At 43.9% G+C, this 16,468-nt stretch overlaps 2 protein-coding genes across 6 annotated transcripts; one reads left to right on the forward strand and one right to left on the reverse strand.

Annotated features, from left to right (window-relative positions):
- Positions 1–479: 479 nt before the first annotated feature.
- Positions 480–2,544, reverse strand: COX19 (cytochrome c oxidase assembly factor COX19). 5 transcript variants are annotated; one of them, XR_011699208.1, is made up of 4 exons: positions 2,342–2,542; positions 2,124–2,235; positions 876–985; positions 480–679 (listed from the first exon to the last, which is right to left on the reverse strand). XR_011699208.1 is itself a non-coding variant. In XM_071571365.1 (4 exons), the coding sequence occupies exons 1-3, from the start codon at positions 2,421–2,423 to the stop codon at positions 902–904; spliced, it is 282 nt and encodes a 93-aa protein (XP_071427466.1). In that variant the 5' UTR covers positions 2,424–2,541; the 3' UTR covers positions 480–679; positions 876–901. The 5 variants fall into 5 exon arrangements, 4 of the variants coding, with proteins under 4 accessions (XP_071427466.1, XP_071427469.1, XP_071427465.1 ...); XM_071571365.1 differs by having other exon boundaries at positions 876–989; positions 2,342–2,541; XM_071571366.1 differs by lacking the exon at positions 480–679 and adding an exon at positions 1,503–1,548 and having other exon boundaries at positions 893–989; positions 2,342–2,544.
- A 6,996-nt stretch (positions 2,545–9,540) lies between these two features.
- On the forward strand, positions 9,541–15,881 carry LOC139679679 (cytochrome P450 2K4-like). The gene is made up of 9 exons (XM_071571645.1): positions 9,541–9,741; positions 11,160–11,322; positions 11,499–11,648; positions 11,933–12,093; positions 13,056–13,229; positions 13,759–13,900; positions 14,449–14,636; positions 15,093–15,234; positions 15,625–15,881. Exons 1-9 carry the CDS (start codon positions 9,544–9,546, stop codon positions 15,810–15,812), a joined length of 1,506 nt encoding a protein of 501 aa, XP_071427746.1. The 5' UTR covers positions 9,541–9,543; the 3' UTR covers positions 15,813–15,881.
- The last annotated feature ends 587 nt before the right edge of the window (positions 15,882–16,468 follow it).

The following is a 16,468-nucleotide window of genomic DNA, read 5'->3' on the forward strand; positions in this document are numbered from 1 at the left end:
ACATGGTTTGGAAAGAAACACTGGATTTCTTAGACAGCTAACTCCTGATCTACCCTGGTTTTTAATATAAAACATTTGATTTTAAAAGAATTGTCCAATCACATTATGTACCTGTATATTTTGTAACTTAGTGCACAAATAAATACCATTTCTGTCTTCACAATGATTTCATCATAAAGATATTAAACCCCACAATCATACGGCAGCTCTGCTTGGATAAATGATTGTATTCAGAATAAAAGATTCCCAATTAAATGATGAAGTTAGGTAAACACTGCTGGCACACTACATAAAAGCAGCATCACTGCCTGACTGGTGTCTGGAACTAGAAATACTCTCCTGACAACGATGGAAGATTTTAAGACTGAAAAAAGCCCACCCTAACTACCCCCACAGTGCCAAAGTGTCTTCCACAGCAAGGTGAGAAGGAGATCACCCCAAAGAGGGGCACTAACACCAGTATTTAATGAAAGGCAATCTGCAAGTACCACAACAGCTTTATTTCCACCTAACAAGTAACTGCTGTGAACATATTAGTGCTGCCCACATAAGATTAATAAGTAGTTCAAGATCTACACAATAAAGGGCTGTTTGGTTTGGGACTTTTGTCCTTTCAAAATAAGACTTCACTGTTCTTACAGGGACATGGAGAACACTTCAGGCAATAACGGTTTTCCCTCTAGAGAAATTAAAAGAAAGAAGTTAAGAAATATTTGAGTAAAGTAGACAAAGGCAGTACTCTTTCTCATTTAAAAAAATAGTCTTATTTTAGGATAATTAAACTTTGGAACAAAGGTTCCTTCAGGAAACACTTCCCACTGCAATATGAACAGAACGTACAATATGTACTACATTTAGAGTTATGCTTTCCATACATGAGGACTAAAGTTGTCTGTCTTCATCATGACTTGTCAGGTTTTTCGTCTGATTTCTTCTTTATCAGGTCTTTAAATCCCAATTTTTCCAGTGGTTCGTTAGCCATAAGCTGTCTAAGTCAAAAAGAAGAAAACAACAAAAAACATTTTAGAGAAAAGAGTCTATAACCAAGAAAATAGCAGCATTCTCTTTTTCATTTAGTATTATTTACCCTAAAGAAATCAAAGACATCTCAGAAGAGTTACTGCTGTTTGGCAAGACCTCAGAAATTTCAGTTTTTGGAAAGCAACACTCAGGGATTTTTTTTTCTCCTTAACATTGGTTTTCTGATTAAATGCATTGTTTCCTGATTTTAGATACCGAATAAGAGTTTCCTCAAAAACTGACCTGGTTATCTTTACCAGACTGCATAAGAGCTTTTTAAAATTCTAGCTGTGCCATTTGTCACAGTGAATTGCCATTTTTAAGTAAATGTGACTTAGAACAGCATTGGTGGTGCCACTAAACTTTGCTGCAGTGGTTTTCAAACTGGTTTTTGATTTGCAGCCTTCCTTGCCACCAGTCCATGCAGTGTATTTTCCTTAAAACAGGGAAATCCGTGCATTTCCCAAAGTCCCCTGACTCACCGCTGCACAGGAAGCGCTGCAGAGCAATGCATGAGTGGAAACATTCCTGGAAAACCAAACACCAACACCTTTTTTCACTTGAACTGAGGAACAAGTTAAACTTTTAACTTGCCTGCTTGAAACATAGTTCTAAGGGGCTAACAGGCCAAACTGCTTGAACTCAGCATTGATTAAGACTTAATTGTATTAATATATGCAAGAGAAATACCACTGGCTCTGATAATTCATAGTTAAGTTATACAAACACCTATCGAGGGTCTTAAAGACACACTCAGAGCTGGCACAGAAGGCCACGCAGGAGGTGAGCAAAGCACCAGCTGCAGCCACGCAGGTTACAAGTCCAGCTGCAAAAAAAGGCAAAAAAAAAAGCTTCAAATTGTGCGGGATGGAAACTGCCCACGTCTCGCTGTTATCCCACCATACGGGCTGGATAACATGGAACAATAAGCCAAATAACCTGGTTATGCCACACCTTCAAGCACACGAGCATCCTGCAGGCCTACGGGCTGCCTTCCCCATCCCGCACAGCCTGCGGGCTGGTCGTCCCCGCCGTGGGTACCACCGGGCTGCCCCCAGGTGCCCCCGGGGTCCCGGGCAGGGCCGGCGCTCGGGGCCACTCGCCTGTCCATGCGGCACTCCAGGTAGGCCATGGCGCGCTGCCTGCAGGCCGCGCTCTCGTAGCCGCTGTGCCGGAGACACTCCATGAACTGCTCCTTGAAGGCGCTGCACTCCCCTGCAACACACAGCGAGGGGCCGCGCTACCCACGGGGGCCGCGGGGACAGCGGGAGGGAGGGAGGGAGGGAGGCCTGGAGCTGGCCGGCCGGCCGCGTTACCGCACCGAAGTGATCCAGAGGGAAGGCGCCCTTGTCCGGCGGCCGCGGCGTGAAGGTCTTGCTGCTGAAGTTCATGGCGGTGGACATGTCGGCGACGGGGGCTGTGGGGGCGCGGACAGTCCCTCGGTCTCGGTCCCTGTCCCTGTCCCGGTGCCCGTCCCGGTCCCTCGGTCCGTCCCGCCGCCGGGGGCAGCCGCGCGCACGCACCGCGCACGTGACTGGGGCGGGGCCGCCCGCCATGGCACGGCGTCCGCGTTGCCATGGCAACCACAGGGATGCGCTGGTCACCATGGAGACGCCGCCGACTGCCATGTTGGGCCGGGTCCGGGGTGTTCCCGCCTCCCGCACCCAGGGATCCGTCGCCCTCTGCGAAATAAACCGATTCCTCCTCATAAAACCCCATCCTGCTGTCCTCATTCCCCTCTGAACCCTCTGAATAATTCTTGAGGGCTGTTCTGGCCAGGGCCAGGAGTTGGACTTGGATGATCCTTGTGCATCCCTTCCAACGCAGGATATTCCATGATTCAATGATTTGTGGGTGACAGTGATGGTCTGGGGCCTGGTAAAACAGTCTGTCCTTGGTGTTTGTGCACTTGGGATGGAGAGGAAAAGACCCAGACTCAGACCCTGGTGTCAGCACATCCCTTCATGCAGGATCCAGCCTTAGTGACTCTCCCATTTCTGTCCAGGGCTCCTCCTTCCCCTCCACCATGAAGCACAAGTTCCCCAATTGCTGCTGCTGACAGCACAGGGTCTTGACTCAAAGCACATTTTTCAGGACCCAGCCCTGGCTGGTGTGATCCCACAGCCCTGGGGATGGCACTTGCAGGAAGGCAGTACCAACTTCCCTTGGAAACCCAGCAGGAGTTTGGAGGAGCCATCCCTGTGGCATGAACTCCTCCATCAGCTGCAGGGATGTGCTCACTCATCCCTTGTCAGCGCTCGTGGTTTAACACTGTGCACAAACCTGATGGACAGCACCAGGTTATTTAATGCCTCCTACAAGCGATGGGTGGGCAGGAGGTTTCCCATCATCCTGATGATGCCAGTAAAACCAAGCAATTTTTGGCAGGTGTTTGGAAAACGGTGAACTTTCAGATCCTTGGGATGGATGACCAAGAATAACACCCCTATAGCCTGCAGGTTGACAGCACAATCTCTGCAGATCCACAATCTCCTCCTGAAAGGAGAATGAGAAACGTCCTTAATTTCAACTACCTGAGTGTGACCAGTGGATTACACTGGTCTTTTTTCTTCTTTGCTTATAGCTGCAAATGGTTTAAGACAGTCTTTCATCTGTTTTAAGTTGACTTTCTTTTAATTAAATGACTGAGCTAAGTAGAAAGAATTCAAGACTGGAAAAAAATAGCTTCAATTTTTAAGGACAGTCATTATGGAAATATTACCTGCAGCCCTGTTTAAAGTGTGTTTTGCTTATGCTTTGACTGCTTTCTTATTACAGTATTGAAATTCTAAATGGCAAATTACACCATGTTCTATTACATAAGCAACTGGTTTAAACAGTCTGAAATATAAGGTTTTATTATTAGGTTTTTGGTGCTATGAACAATAGATGGTTTTTATTTTACAACAAATGGCATTGACTTCGTTACAACATTTAACAGTAAAAGGGAGATACTCCTCTTTCCTAAATACATGCAGCAAACTCTCCCAGATCTCAGAGGACTGAGCAGAAGAGAAGCAGTTTTGGTTCATCGGGACAAGTTTAACTGCAATGTCAAGGCATTTGATTTTAGGAAACTGCTCAAAACTTTCTGGCACAGTGGTTGACTTGCTGATTCACCATGTGATGAAGGAAGAAGTCAAAAGAAAAAATGTACAGGAATCCCACAGCAGAATTACTCCCAGACAGACAGTGACAGTCCATTCTAGTTCTGTTTAATATCTTCAGCAACAATCTGGATGAGGGGTTTTGGTGCACCCTCAGTAAGTTTGTAGATGACACCCAGTGGGGTGGAAGTGTGTATATTAAGACAAACTTCTTTTCAGAAAGGGTTGTGAAGCACTGGAACAGGCTGCCCAGGGCAGTGGTGGAACCATCCTTTCTGGAGGGATTTAAAAGAAGTGTAGATGTGGTGATGAGGGACACAGTTTAGTGGTGGCCTTGGCAGTGCTGGGGGAACTGCTGTCTCTGTGATCTTAAAGGTCTTTTCCAACCGAAACAATTCCATAATTCTAGGCAAAGGCTATATCAACTTGCTATATTTTATTATATTTAAATATTTTTATTACCTATTCTTTAACTGATTTTGGAGTCTTAAATTTGTAGTTACCCACATTTAGGTCAGATATAGTAGCAGGTGTGTTTGGTTGTGATTACTTAATGTTTTTATTGGAAATGCCAGTTGTGTCCTCTAGAGTTTCCTTTAAAGGTACATGTTGTCATACAACCTAATACACGTGCTTTAGCAATTTAGGATGTATTTTTCCCAAGGAGATCAAATGAAACCCACATTAGATAATCAATGTGAAAAAAAAAAGAAAATCTCCTTTGCAGTTTAAGCCAATCAGTTCCAAGGAAATTCAATAAAAACAGAGACACAAAGGGCAGTGCCACAAACAGAGACTTAAATGCTTTTCCCATATTATCTTTCAAATAACTGAGAGACTTTGACAACATCAGGAAAATCTGAAGTACCTTCTTCACTAAAAAAGTGCCCATTGTACAAGAGAGATTCCAAAAATTAGAAGGCTCAAATTAAAAAGCTTCCCAAACTAGGGAAAATCTTGGATCTTCCTTTTTCAAGGTACACAGCTTGATAGATTTAAAACCAAAAATTCTTTGTTTGAATCAGAGCTGTTATTCATTAATTATGGACTAAAGAGTCATTAATTATGGACTAGAGTAATATTTAAAAACTGTTTGTTCTTTTACGATGTTGTCAGATAGTGCTGAAAACTTATTCCATTATTGGTGGACATTGTACAAACATTTCTTCAGAAGGAGTTGTTACACACTTACCATTACTTGTCAGAAGCACCAAACCGAATAATGCTTCAGAGAAGAACCTTTCTTCTTTTTTATGGGCAGGGTAAAGTCCGTGACTTCCATTATTTTCTTTCTTGCACCACACTGCATCTTTTAAGAGCCTGCAGATTCAAATTATCAGGTAGTTAATTTGAAAATAATTTACTGACAAGCCATGAAAGGCTCTGAGTAAAGTACTAGGGGATTTTGTAGCTTGTCTTGGGATAGTTGTAAGAAATTAATGGGATGAACAAGACCAAGCACATTCAGATGCTGGAATTTGTGCCCTTAAGACTGCTGTTCCCAGCCCAGGCACAGAACACACCTCAGAGAAACATCCTTCCAGGATCACTCATTTCTACACCTCACCCTCGCAGGGCGAGCATGCCGCCAGCTCTTACATAAGGTCTCTTGCTACATCACTGCCACAGGCTGTTGTAAACCATTTTTCTCCCTTTTAATTCAGGTTCCTAGACAAGCAAAAATGCAGAATATTGCCAGAATAGTCTGGGGAACGGGGATTTCTGTTGTGGATGATTAATGAAATATTATTGTTTTGCACTTACAGGGAAATCATAGTTTCATGCCATTGAGGTCAGGGCCTTAATATGTTATGTGCTCTACAAAGATGTATAGAGTGATAGCTCATTTTCTGTTACTACTGAGCCAAAGCCTTATCAGGGTAGAGAGGAACATTGTAGAAATAGTAACACTGTACTGAGAGGCAAAGCAAACCTTTATCTTCCATTGCTAGTTGCAGTTCTGGTATATCTAAATCCACATCTCTACCTGCATCAAGACAGGGGCCCAGAAGTAAGATGCTGGCACCCTGGGACTGTAGATACCTACCAACTAACCCCCTCCATGATCTGCCCCAAATTTCTCTTGGATTAATACAATTTCTGCAATACTTCATTGAGATAGACTGAACCTAGAGACGTAGAACAAAAAAAATCCTTGGAGCTATGACAAGGCATTTGATTTGATCAGTTGCATTTTGAAAATCAACACTTCATAACTCAACCTTCTCAATACTGATTTCCCAGGTCAGGCTGCCACGATCTGTTGGTGTAATTGTGGAATCTGGAAGATCATGGTTCTGGCTATAGTCATAAGGGCTTTTACTGCAAATGTTTTTGTAGTTATGCCTATTAAAAAGTACATTATCAGCACCAAACTCCAGGATACCCCATGTATTTTTTCACTGAATGAGACTCATGAAAGAATTGCATCTATTCAGTACAATAAGAAGGCTTTTAAAAGCACCAAAGTTCCCAAGAATGGTAAATGCTTAACAGGAGTGGGAAATACTCTCACCTTAGGCATTTTTTTGCAGTGAAATAATGATTTTTATACATATTTTTTCAGGAGTCTTCCTTCCCAAAGCAGATTTGCAACCCACTCTGATTTCATAGATAAGTGAAAAGAAATCAACAAGTTATTTGTATAAAAATGAGCACAGTGAACCCTTGAGATACTGATCACTACATGTAGTAATCCTGTAGACATACAGATTTTCAGAGTGGGAAGAAGTGGGTGTAATCCAATAAAACAATGCAATAATGATGAAAAATTGAAAGAGGTCAAAGTCGGGAAGCTTTTGATTTCTTTTTGCAGTGGCATTTGTCAAGGCAAGCAAAATCCATTAGCAAGGAGCAGCCTGAGTTTTAACACATCAGGGTCTTTAAAAATGTTAATGTTTAATAGGGTGTGCTCAGGCTTTATATACCCCTGATAACAATGCATGGGCTGATAGGCATCTCCAGAGGCTGTAAATCAGTGGCAGAGCCTTGCAAGGCATACAAGCACTTGGTGTTCACTCTCATGGTTTATTATGTTATCAGCCGTCATTGACTGAATTATGGCCTTATAATAACTCTTTCCCTGCATTATCCTATGGTTACTGTAGCATTGCTAACCTGTGTCCCATTAGAGGATGATATGACCTTCTCCAGATGAGCACACAGAAGTTACTGTGGCTGTTTAATGTACAGGTTCATTTTCTAGGAGGAACTGAGCTGTGCCCACAAAGTCTGCTTACCTTAAGATGGTATCTGTTCTGGCTTGGGCTGGTAGAAAGACAAAGACACGTGAGCAGGGAGCAACGTTTTCTCCCCAGTCCTGTGTGGGTTGCCTCACCTGCAAGCCAGAAACCAATTGTAGGTTGTGTTCAGGATTTCATGCTAGAAGCCAAGGTATGTGAGGAAGAAGCGGAGATGAGGACGTCAGACTGGCCATATTTTAAAACTGCAATCGTTCCCTCCTGCTGAAATGCTCCACCATTATTTCCCACAGTGCATGCACCCGTCCAGCAGGTTGCAGGTCCGTGGGCTCACTACTCAAGAAAGGGTTTCACCCTGTATTGTCACCAGGTACAGCCTGAAGCTTGAAACAGATTGGAAGCCCTCGGGAAGGTGCTCTTGCTTGCTATGGCAGCAGCCAGGTCCATTCCAACAGAGCTATATTGAAACAGAAACAACAGATTTCCTCCACTGCTGCTGAAGTGGCCCTATGTAGAGTTTTTTCCTCTCTCTTACTGCATATTATAAGGTGTCAGGAGTCACAGTGGTCACACCATTTGCTCAGAGAGGAATCTGATATTCTTGGAAATGTCTGGGAAAAGAGGGTGCAGAACAAGACCTCATAGCTGTGTAGCAAATCTTGAAACTGACATGACCATCCATTCCCCTCTTTTCTTTGCCCACGCTGCCTAGTCCTCTTCTCCACAGGGAAGCTCCCCTTTGTGAAAAACTCCAGTCCTGATAACGAGCTTTGGAGAACAGGCAGATGTGCAGGCACCTTTTTCATGTCAATCTAGTTAGAGTTTATTGATTCCCCTTGCCTTCGGCTAATGTACTTTTATTATTATTAATAAATAATCATCATTTTCCCATCAGTGGAGCCTGCACCCGGGAGCCTTGAAGAATCCTAGTGAACATATTATTAAAACTAAAGATTTCTAAAGGGCTGAATAGCAGCACAGCCCAGTAATCTGACAGAATCTGCAACTGGGGAGCAAAATATCCCCAGCTCAGAATATGTGATAGAACAGCAAATCAGCTCCTTCCCCCAGATCCACCATTTCAAGCAGTGGCCTTCTGTTCATGATCACTTCAGCTTTGTTGTCATCCCCCCAGGATGCAAAGGGTGTAGGTGGTTCTTGGGGGAGCTCTCGCCCAGGCACGTGGGCTCTTGCAGGCCCCTGCCCTGGCATGGTGCATGACTCAGTGCACCTGGAGGGCCAAAACTGCTGCCTCTGTGCTCCTCCAGCTGCCACCCCCTCTGCAACAGCTGCCCAGGCAGCCTCCATCCTCTGCCTGGCCAGCAGCAATGTGATCCTGGCTCTTCCCAGCTTACAAAGGTTCAGTATCTCTCCCAATCTAGGCAGAAGGATTGCCTGGAAGGGATGGCTTCTCCTAGACTATTGCATGCATCTGCTCATAAACAGAAAGAGTCATCACCAAACACAGAGCCAGCCATGGACACCCCGTCCTCTAGAGAGTAAACTGCAAAATACTGACTGAAGTGGTTTCAGGGGCAATTTGGGATTGCTGGTAGGGGATTTCTGGGACAAAGATCAATAACAACAAAATGACAATGAAAACACTGTGTTGCTCAGGAAGGTGATTTTACTGGGGTGACAGGAAAGCCAAGGGAATCAGGGCTGTCACCTGTAAACAGGACTACTCTCGTCGGCAATCCTGAATTAGCACCTCTTCATGCAACCACCATTCCAATTCCTCCATGGTCAGTCTTGTCTTCCCTGAGGGCTTGCTTGCCAGCTGCACCCTGTGCCATGTGTTATTGTGGACTTTCCTCCTGTGTCCTGTTTCTCTGTTGCATCACCAGTGATCCAGCTGGGTCCTGTGACCTGGCACTGTGACAGCAATCCATCGTGAGTCTTGTCCCTGAGTTCTGCTCCTGAAATCTTGTAGAAAACAACATGCCCATAACATAGATTTTCACTGGAAAACAAACACCTTGTTTCAGTGTTATATGTGAAATAGGAGCTTCAGATTATGATAATCCATGGCTCAGAATAAAATAGAGTGTTTTATCTGTCAGGATAATGAAGTACATCTGGTCTAAATAAACATAAACAAGACCACAGAGCCCTTTTCTCTGTGTTTAGCCAATTCCCAAGAAGGTGTGTTCAGGCAGTGACAGAAGGGCTATAAAGGGACCCCATGATGCTCATGCCCACACTTGGATGTGGACATGGCCATGCAGAGTTTCCTGCAGTACGTGGGCTCCAGCTCACTGCTCTGTTTGGCAGCAGGGCTGTTTGCTCTCCTTTACTTTCTCACCAGCTCGAAGAAGTCAGGTTGCAGTTTGCCTCCTGGGCCAAGACCTCTTCCTCTGATCGGAAACCTGAATGTGGTGGACCTGAAAAAGCCGTTCCAGTCACTGACAGAGGTAGGGGAAGGGTGAGCAGGGAGGGCAAAAATGTGCAATTCCTGAAGTGAGAAATGCAACTAGAGAAATGGAGATGTGGCTTTGTTTGCTTTCCGTGGAGGGCAGAAATGAGATATTTGGTTTATAGGCAGGCTGGCAGAGTGACTCTACCTTCAGAGGTGTACACGTACATACCCATATCTATATATATTAATATAATACACACAGTCCTTCTTTTATACACGCTCCAATGTAGACCTCCATCCCTTGCAATCTGCTCCATATTGTTGGTGTTTCAAGCCCTTCAGAGGCTACATGGTATGAAAGAGCAACTATTTCTCACAGTACTAGGGGATTTTATAATACAAATGTCATGTGATAGCACCAGACTAATTTCCCATAATCTACCAAGCAGCTTAATTTAGGCTTTTGGGCCTTCCACATCCAATACTTCTGTTGCTGAGTGAAAACAGAGTGGATGCCAAGAAGCACTAATGCAAAGATATGGCCAAAGGATGGCTCAGAGGCATCTGTGATTCCCTGCCCCTGGCTCTGCCACACACTCTGTGAGCTGCCAGGGATGAAAGAACCAGTGTTCATGTTATCTCCCAAGCCGTCAAACCACCGTTTGATGAAAACAAATTCAATTTGTCTGTTGTAATAACAGGAGCTGCTTCTAATCTGAAATTCAATTTGTGGAATGTATCTAATGCATAGCAAATGGTAACCCAGGCACATCAGAAACAAGAAGACATTTGGAGCTGGTGGCTTGAAGTGTGTTTAAACGAAGTCTAAAATACCAAGTGAATGATTAGCTTGTCAAAGCCACCTTTCTGTGTAACAGATGATCCATATTTAATTTGCTATACAAGCCTAGTGCTCCTGTGACATTATCTACAAGAACATGCTTCCTAGTTGGATTCAAGATTCTGGTGGCCAGCAAATAATTTTGCAATGACTGCAACACTACGCACCTTGCCATAATTAGAGACAAGTGCTGTCCTGAAAGAAAGAGTTATTGTCTAGCTTTGGTTTTGCAGTGTTTGTGGCTTCAGCCTCAAAGGTGTGTGCACGCCTGCTTGCCTCAGGTCACCAGCATTACAATAAACAGGCCTGCCTGCCACAGCATTCTCCTACCAGACTCCCAAGGTGGTATCTCTGCACTGGCCTGTTACTACAGAACACCACAGGAATGCAATGGCATTTTATTGACTCCTCTGATAGGAACAGTGATAGCAGACACCTTGTTGTGCAAACAGGGTGCAAGCTGAGATGCTGGCAATCGATAACTATTGCTCATTATTTGAATTACAGCAGCACCTGGAGACTTTAGGCAGGGCTAGGAGGCCCCTTTTGGTCTAAAAACCACCTAAGGTGGCTTGTACTAGAGTTTGAGTCCAGATCTGGTTTTGAGTGAACATTTTTATTCACCTTGACAGCTCTCCAAGTTATATGGCAATGTCTTCACTGTGCATTTTGGACCCAGGAAAGTCGTGGTACTGGCTGGATATGAAACCATCAAGGATGCCCTTTTAAATCATGCTGAAGAATTTGGAGAGAGGGCAGAAATACCCATATTTAGGAAAATGACACAAGGAAATGGTAATTGACCTTTTGCTTGGATAGGTTTTGCAGTTTGTTCAGTATATCCTTACAGCAGAGTGTATTGCCCTCTTACAGATCACTTTTTGTGACCTGTAAGAGGTACCAGTGTGTAAGAAAGCTTTACAAATGTCTGTGAACAACAGATAACATGGGATGTTACACCTTTATTTTAGGCATAGCATTCAGCCATGGAGAACTGTGGAAAACTATGAGAAGATTTACGTTGTCCACACTGCGAGATTTTGGAATGGGAAAGAGAACCCTTGAGGTCCGAATCCTGGAGGAAGTAAATTCCCTTATCAAATATTTTGAATCCTACCATGGTGAGTGTCAAGACTTTCCTCCAGAGACACAAAACAGGTCTAGCAGAACAATAAAAATTAATGAAAGTTTAACTCTGAGCAAGTGGTATCTCATGGTTAAAGTTCAGGATACACTGCAGTAGGTTATTGAACTGAGGCCTTAAAACACTGAAACTGAATTACCTGCTATGCATTCTGGGTGGGGAATGAGTTTTCTTTGGGAGCTCAGGACTAAATTTCCATAGGAAACCAGACTGAAAAAAGCACAGTCACACTGTCATTTGTTTTCCTTGCTTGAAACACAGGGAAACCATTTGATACGAAAATGATACTCAACAATGCTGTATCCAATGTCATCTGCTCCATATTGTTTGGAGAGAGGTTTGAATATGATGATCCTGTATTTCTAACTTTGCTGAAGCTGATAAATCAAAATACTAAGCTGTTGGGCTCCCCTATGGTACTGGTAAGAACTTTGTTTTGTGTTTTAACTTTTAGATTTTTGGGGGATATCAGATTATCCATGTTTGTTCTCCCGGCATTCCACAGTTTGCTTCTTGAGAACAAGAACATTATCAGCCACCCAGCTGTACAGAACAGATCTGTGGTTCTGTATCTGCAACACATGAATTTCCAGGCCCCTGCACTTAGTCTGTGAAACTTATTAGTAAAAGAAAAAAACCCCTCCAAAGTCTTCACGAAAGGAACTTTACCCTCTTTGAAGAGCAGAAACACAATGTCAAACCTGCCTTCTCATATCACACCTTCAGTAATAACTGTTTTAGTTCTGCTTCCCCTAGAACCAGGTTTGACAAACTTCTTTTTTTCTTATTTTAGCCACTGAAACTCAACATTAGCAAACTAATAGCTGATATAAACCTGTTCCTTCCTGACACAAATCTTCTGCTTTGACCACCAGTAGAGTGAGCTGCACTGAGGTCTATTTGTAACCCCAGCCTAGCTAAGCCCAAAAAGCACCACCAGAGCACAGGTCAGAGCAACACTCCCTGTGGAGGTGGTCAGTTCAAGTCCTTTCTGCTGCCATAGGGTGTGACACACCTGAGGACCTTTCCTGAAATAATTACAACGCTCACATTCCCACCTTCCACCTGAGGACTTTTCCTGGAATAAGTACAATGCTCACATTACCACCTTTCACACCTGAAACCCTCTGTCCCACCACGTACACACCTGTAAGCCCTGAAAGGTTAAGCTGGTCAGTCTCCCAAATGTCATGGCAAAGACTCATGCAGAGGCATAGCAGAACATTCTGTTTCTTCAGGAATCCAGAGCTGCTTGGGCTGTACAAGTGATTGTGGGAGAACTACAGCCTAAATTGTCAGGGCATAGGACAAAGGACCAGCACAGTGATTTGAGATACCAGTATGTGTTCAAAATGTCAAATAACAGAGCTCTCATCCTCCACAGTTATATAACTTCTACCCATCCCTTGGATTTCTCTCTGGAGCTTCCAAGACTGTGCTACAAAATATCAGTGAACTGAACGCTTTTCTTCAGAAGCTCTTCCAGGAACACAAAGAGGAGCTTAATGAAAATGACTTAACAGGCTTTGTTGATGCCTTTCTGGTAAAGCAACAACAGGTACTTAAAGCTGAGTCTCAGAGTCTTTCTATTCTCTTAGCTCTGACTTATTCTTAGGACTGGCCATCTGTCAGGGACTGGGAGAGCGTGGAAACAGAAGAACTGCAGTGAACAGGACATATCAAAGCTTATACTCACAGTGAGCTGTGCTGGACTCGCTCCATGGTTCCACTGAAACTGCTGGTTAGAGGGATCTAGTTATTGAGATGTCCCACGTGGGTGAGGTCAGTTACCACTCTGCACACCTAAGGAGCAGATCATCCCAAACCTTCCTGCAAAAATATCACACTGATAAACTGCATTGCAGTAAATAAATTCCAATTAATCTTATATCTTGACCTGGCTATTGCCCATATGCTTGGAACTAGACAAATTCCATGCAGCATAGGCTTTATTGGTAAAATACTAAATGTTTCATTTTCCAGCATGTTTAGAGTCAAAGCTAAAATGCAGATTAAAATGGTGGCAACACAGTCACACACAGGTATCACTTGCTGTAACTTATGGCCATTACCTGTATGTTTTGAAGGAGTCGAAGAAACCCCACACTATGTTTGACAACGGAAACCTGATGTTTTCAACCCTGGACCTCTTTGCTGCTGGGACTGAAACTACATCTACAACTGTGCGCTGGGGGCTCCTTCTGATGATGAAGTACCCAGAAATTCAGAGTAAGGCTGACACATCTCTTGTACAATATACTGCTGCATGCTTGAGGCTTTGGTTGTGGAAGGGAGTGGAACTCATTCAGTGTTGCCTGGAGTAATTATTCTGAGTACTCTCAGATAACAACTCTTGACTTTACAAAGGAATTTTTTTTCAGCTGGATTGCAATAAACCAGCCAGCCAAGTGGGAGAGGCTAAGGGGCAGTCTACAGTTACAGTAAAACTCCCCCATCATTATTTACCTGCAGGCTATGGGCTTACGTCACCAAAGGTCTCCTCAGGAGCTGATTCTGATCTACTTTCTGTCGAAGGTTATGGAGTAACAAAGGTGTGTAGTCAGAATCAGAGGTGGGGTGGACTGTAGTGACTCCATTCAAGCTCCCTTGGGTCAACAACACAACCTGAAAGAGCCATACCATGCCCTAACTTACCCATTTCTGCTCTTCCCAAATACTCAACAGTTTTCCCTTTTCTTCATCTTTACCAAATTGGAAGCCATTTCGGTTGCAAGGTAAGATTATTATCACCTTCTTAATCCTTTCCTCCCTTCAAGGAAAGATTCAGGAAGAAATGAACCATGTCATTCAACCAGGAGAGCTGCCTAAGTTGGAGGACCGGAAAAAAATGCCTTATACAGAAGCAGTGATACATGAAATACAAAGGTTTGCCAATATTGTCCCAATGGGTGTATCACGATCAACTCCCACCGATGTGAATTTCCGAGGCTACGTGATTCCTAAGGTGAGCTTTGAGGCCAGCATCTTATGCTATACACATTCCTCACAGTTTTCTTTAAAGCAGACAAAGAAAAGATACAACTAAAATCACCATAAGGCATGGTTTAATCTGTGATGTGACCCTTTGGATCCCAGATAACGTTAGAACATACAATGGACTGTGGTCTGTTACAGCTGTTTGAATCTTGGATAATCATAACTAAATTACACTGGTTTGAATCTTTTATGTCAAATGTGGAGACTCTACTTCAGTATCTTTCTTGAAAAATCTGACTGTAAGAAAGGAATTTTTGTGGTCCAAAAAATAAAACAGCACCTACAGAACAGGGCAGGGAAGCATCCCCAGTTCTGTTTGTCACAGCTTAGTCTTATTTGCCTCTTCACATCAGGAAAAAATCAGGAGTCTGGCTCAACTAGGAGAGTAATCTCCTCTTCTGTGAGTTTCTTTGATCCCTTTCAGGGTACTGAGATCATTCCACTGCTCACTTCCGCTCTGAATGACGAGTTACACTGGAAAACCCCGGATCAGTTCAACCCTTCCCATTTCCTGGATGCCAATGGGAACTTCATTAGGAGAGAAGCATTTATTCCATTCTCCATAGGTGAGAGGGGGGGGTATGTGTACCACCTGGGGGTAGGCTAATGGTAGTTCCCCCTGATTCCAAGGAAGTATGAAAGACAGGGACACAAAACAGAGGATAAGGGATTTCTGGTCATTTCTTATGTCCACCATTGCTGTTGGTAACCACCCCTTCTTTGGGAGATCTCTGAGATACGGATTTACTCACAGTCACTGAATAATTTCATACACCTGTAGCCCTCTGTATAGCTTGAGACCAAGTCAGTGGCACCTCTAATACACAGAGAGAAGGAAGAAAAGAATTCCTACCTCAACAGCCTGTTCTTACAGACTGTAGCTCCAGTTTAGGTCTGAGAGATCAATAGTAAGAGTTCTACCGCTGATCATTAACTCCTCTCCTGGTTGTTTTCAGGACGAAGGGCTTGCCTTGGTGAAGGATTGGCCAAAATGGAGCTGTTCCTCTTCTTTGCGGGCTTGCTCCGCAAATTTGTTTTCCAACCCCCTCCAGGAGTGGATAAGTCAGACCTGGATCTCACTGCTGATGTTGGCTTTACCTTGACCCCCATGCCTCACCTGGTCTGTGCTGTGCCCTGTGAATGATCAGATGACATGGCCTTAGAGTAGTGAACACTTCAAGCTTGAAAGCAAGTCTAGAGTTACAGGGGGGAAAAGCCGTCTGTATCTGAGATTTAGGGAAAGGAAGACACCAGGCCCTGCTGGTTTTTCTCATTCATGCCATTCACTCCTACAGCTCTTGAGGCGCCTCTATAACACAAACCCTTCAGACAGCCTTGAATACTGCTCTCAGAAACAGTGTGATTCATTCTGGGAACAGCACACCAGAGATGCTGTTTTCAGGACTGTTTGAAAGAATGAAATGCCTTCAAGTCTCCTCTATAGATGTAACCCATGAGAGGCTCCCCCCTGATAGCCTCCACGGGGAATTTCTCAGCCCGAAGTCCAAGCTCTACAGCAGAGCTAATTACTGATGGCCCAGCTGGAGACAACAGACACTTAATGGATCTAGAAATCTCCTCAGGATGGTTGTTCAGCTAAGCCCCAGACTGAGCTTCCATTGTGTGATACAACCTGCCTTATCTTTATTACAGAGTCCCAGACATGAGGGTGTAACATGGGCTGATGCCAAGACCCACGCACGGGACAGTTATCAGAAAACATCTGAGAGGTTTGGGAAGTAGGTTCATTCCAACTCACACCAGGTACTTTATGCTGAACAGCCTATTTATGGTGAGACC

Source organism: Pithys albifrons, chromosome 16, assembly GCF_047495875.1.
Source record: "Pithys albifrons albifrons isolate INPA30051 chromosome 16, PitAlb_v1, whole genome shotgun sequence".
Taxonomy (NCBI): domain Eukaryota; kingdom Metazoa; phylum Chordata; class Aves; order Passeriformes; family Thamnophilidae; genus Pithys; species Pithys albifrons.

Excerpts from the sequence above, each read along its gene's own strand:
- COX19 (XM_071571365.1), bottom strand. The coding sequence starts at position 2,423 with ATGTCCACCGCCATGAACTTCAGCAGCAAGACCTTCACGCCGCGGCCG. Across the intron at positions 2,236-2,341 it reads CTTCCCTCTGGATCACTTCG|GGGAGTGCAGCGCCTTCAAG; the intron begins GTGCGGTAACGC and ends TGTGTGTTGCAG. Across the intron at positions 990-2,123 it reads CTGGAGTGCCGCATGGACAG|ACAGCTTATGGCTAACGAAC; the intron begins GCGAGTGGCCCC and ends TTTTTGACTTAG.
- LOC139679679 (XM_071571645.1), top strand. The coding sequence starts at position 9,544 with ATGGCCATGCAGAGTTTCCTGCAGTACGTGGGCTCCAGCTCACTGCTC. Across the intron at positions 12,094-13,055 it reads TGGGCTCCCCTATGGTACTG|TTATATAACTTCTACCCATC; the intron begins GTAAGAACTTTG and ends CATCCTCCACAG. Across the intron at positions 15,235-15,624 it reads ATTTATTCCATTCTCCATAG|GACGAAGGGCTTGCCTTGGT; the intron begins GTGAGAGGGGGG and ends GGTTGTTTTCAG.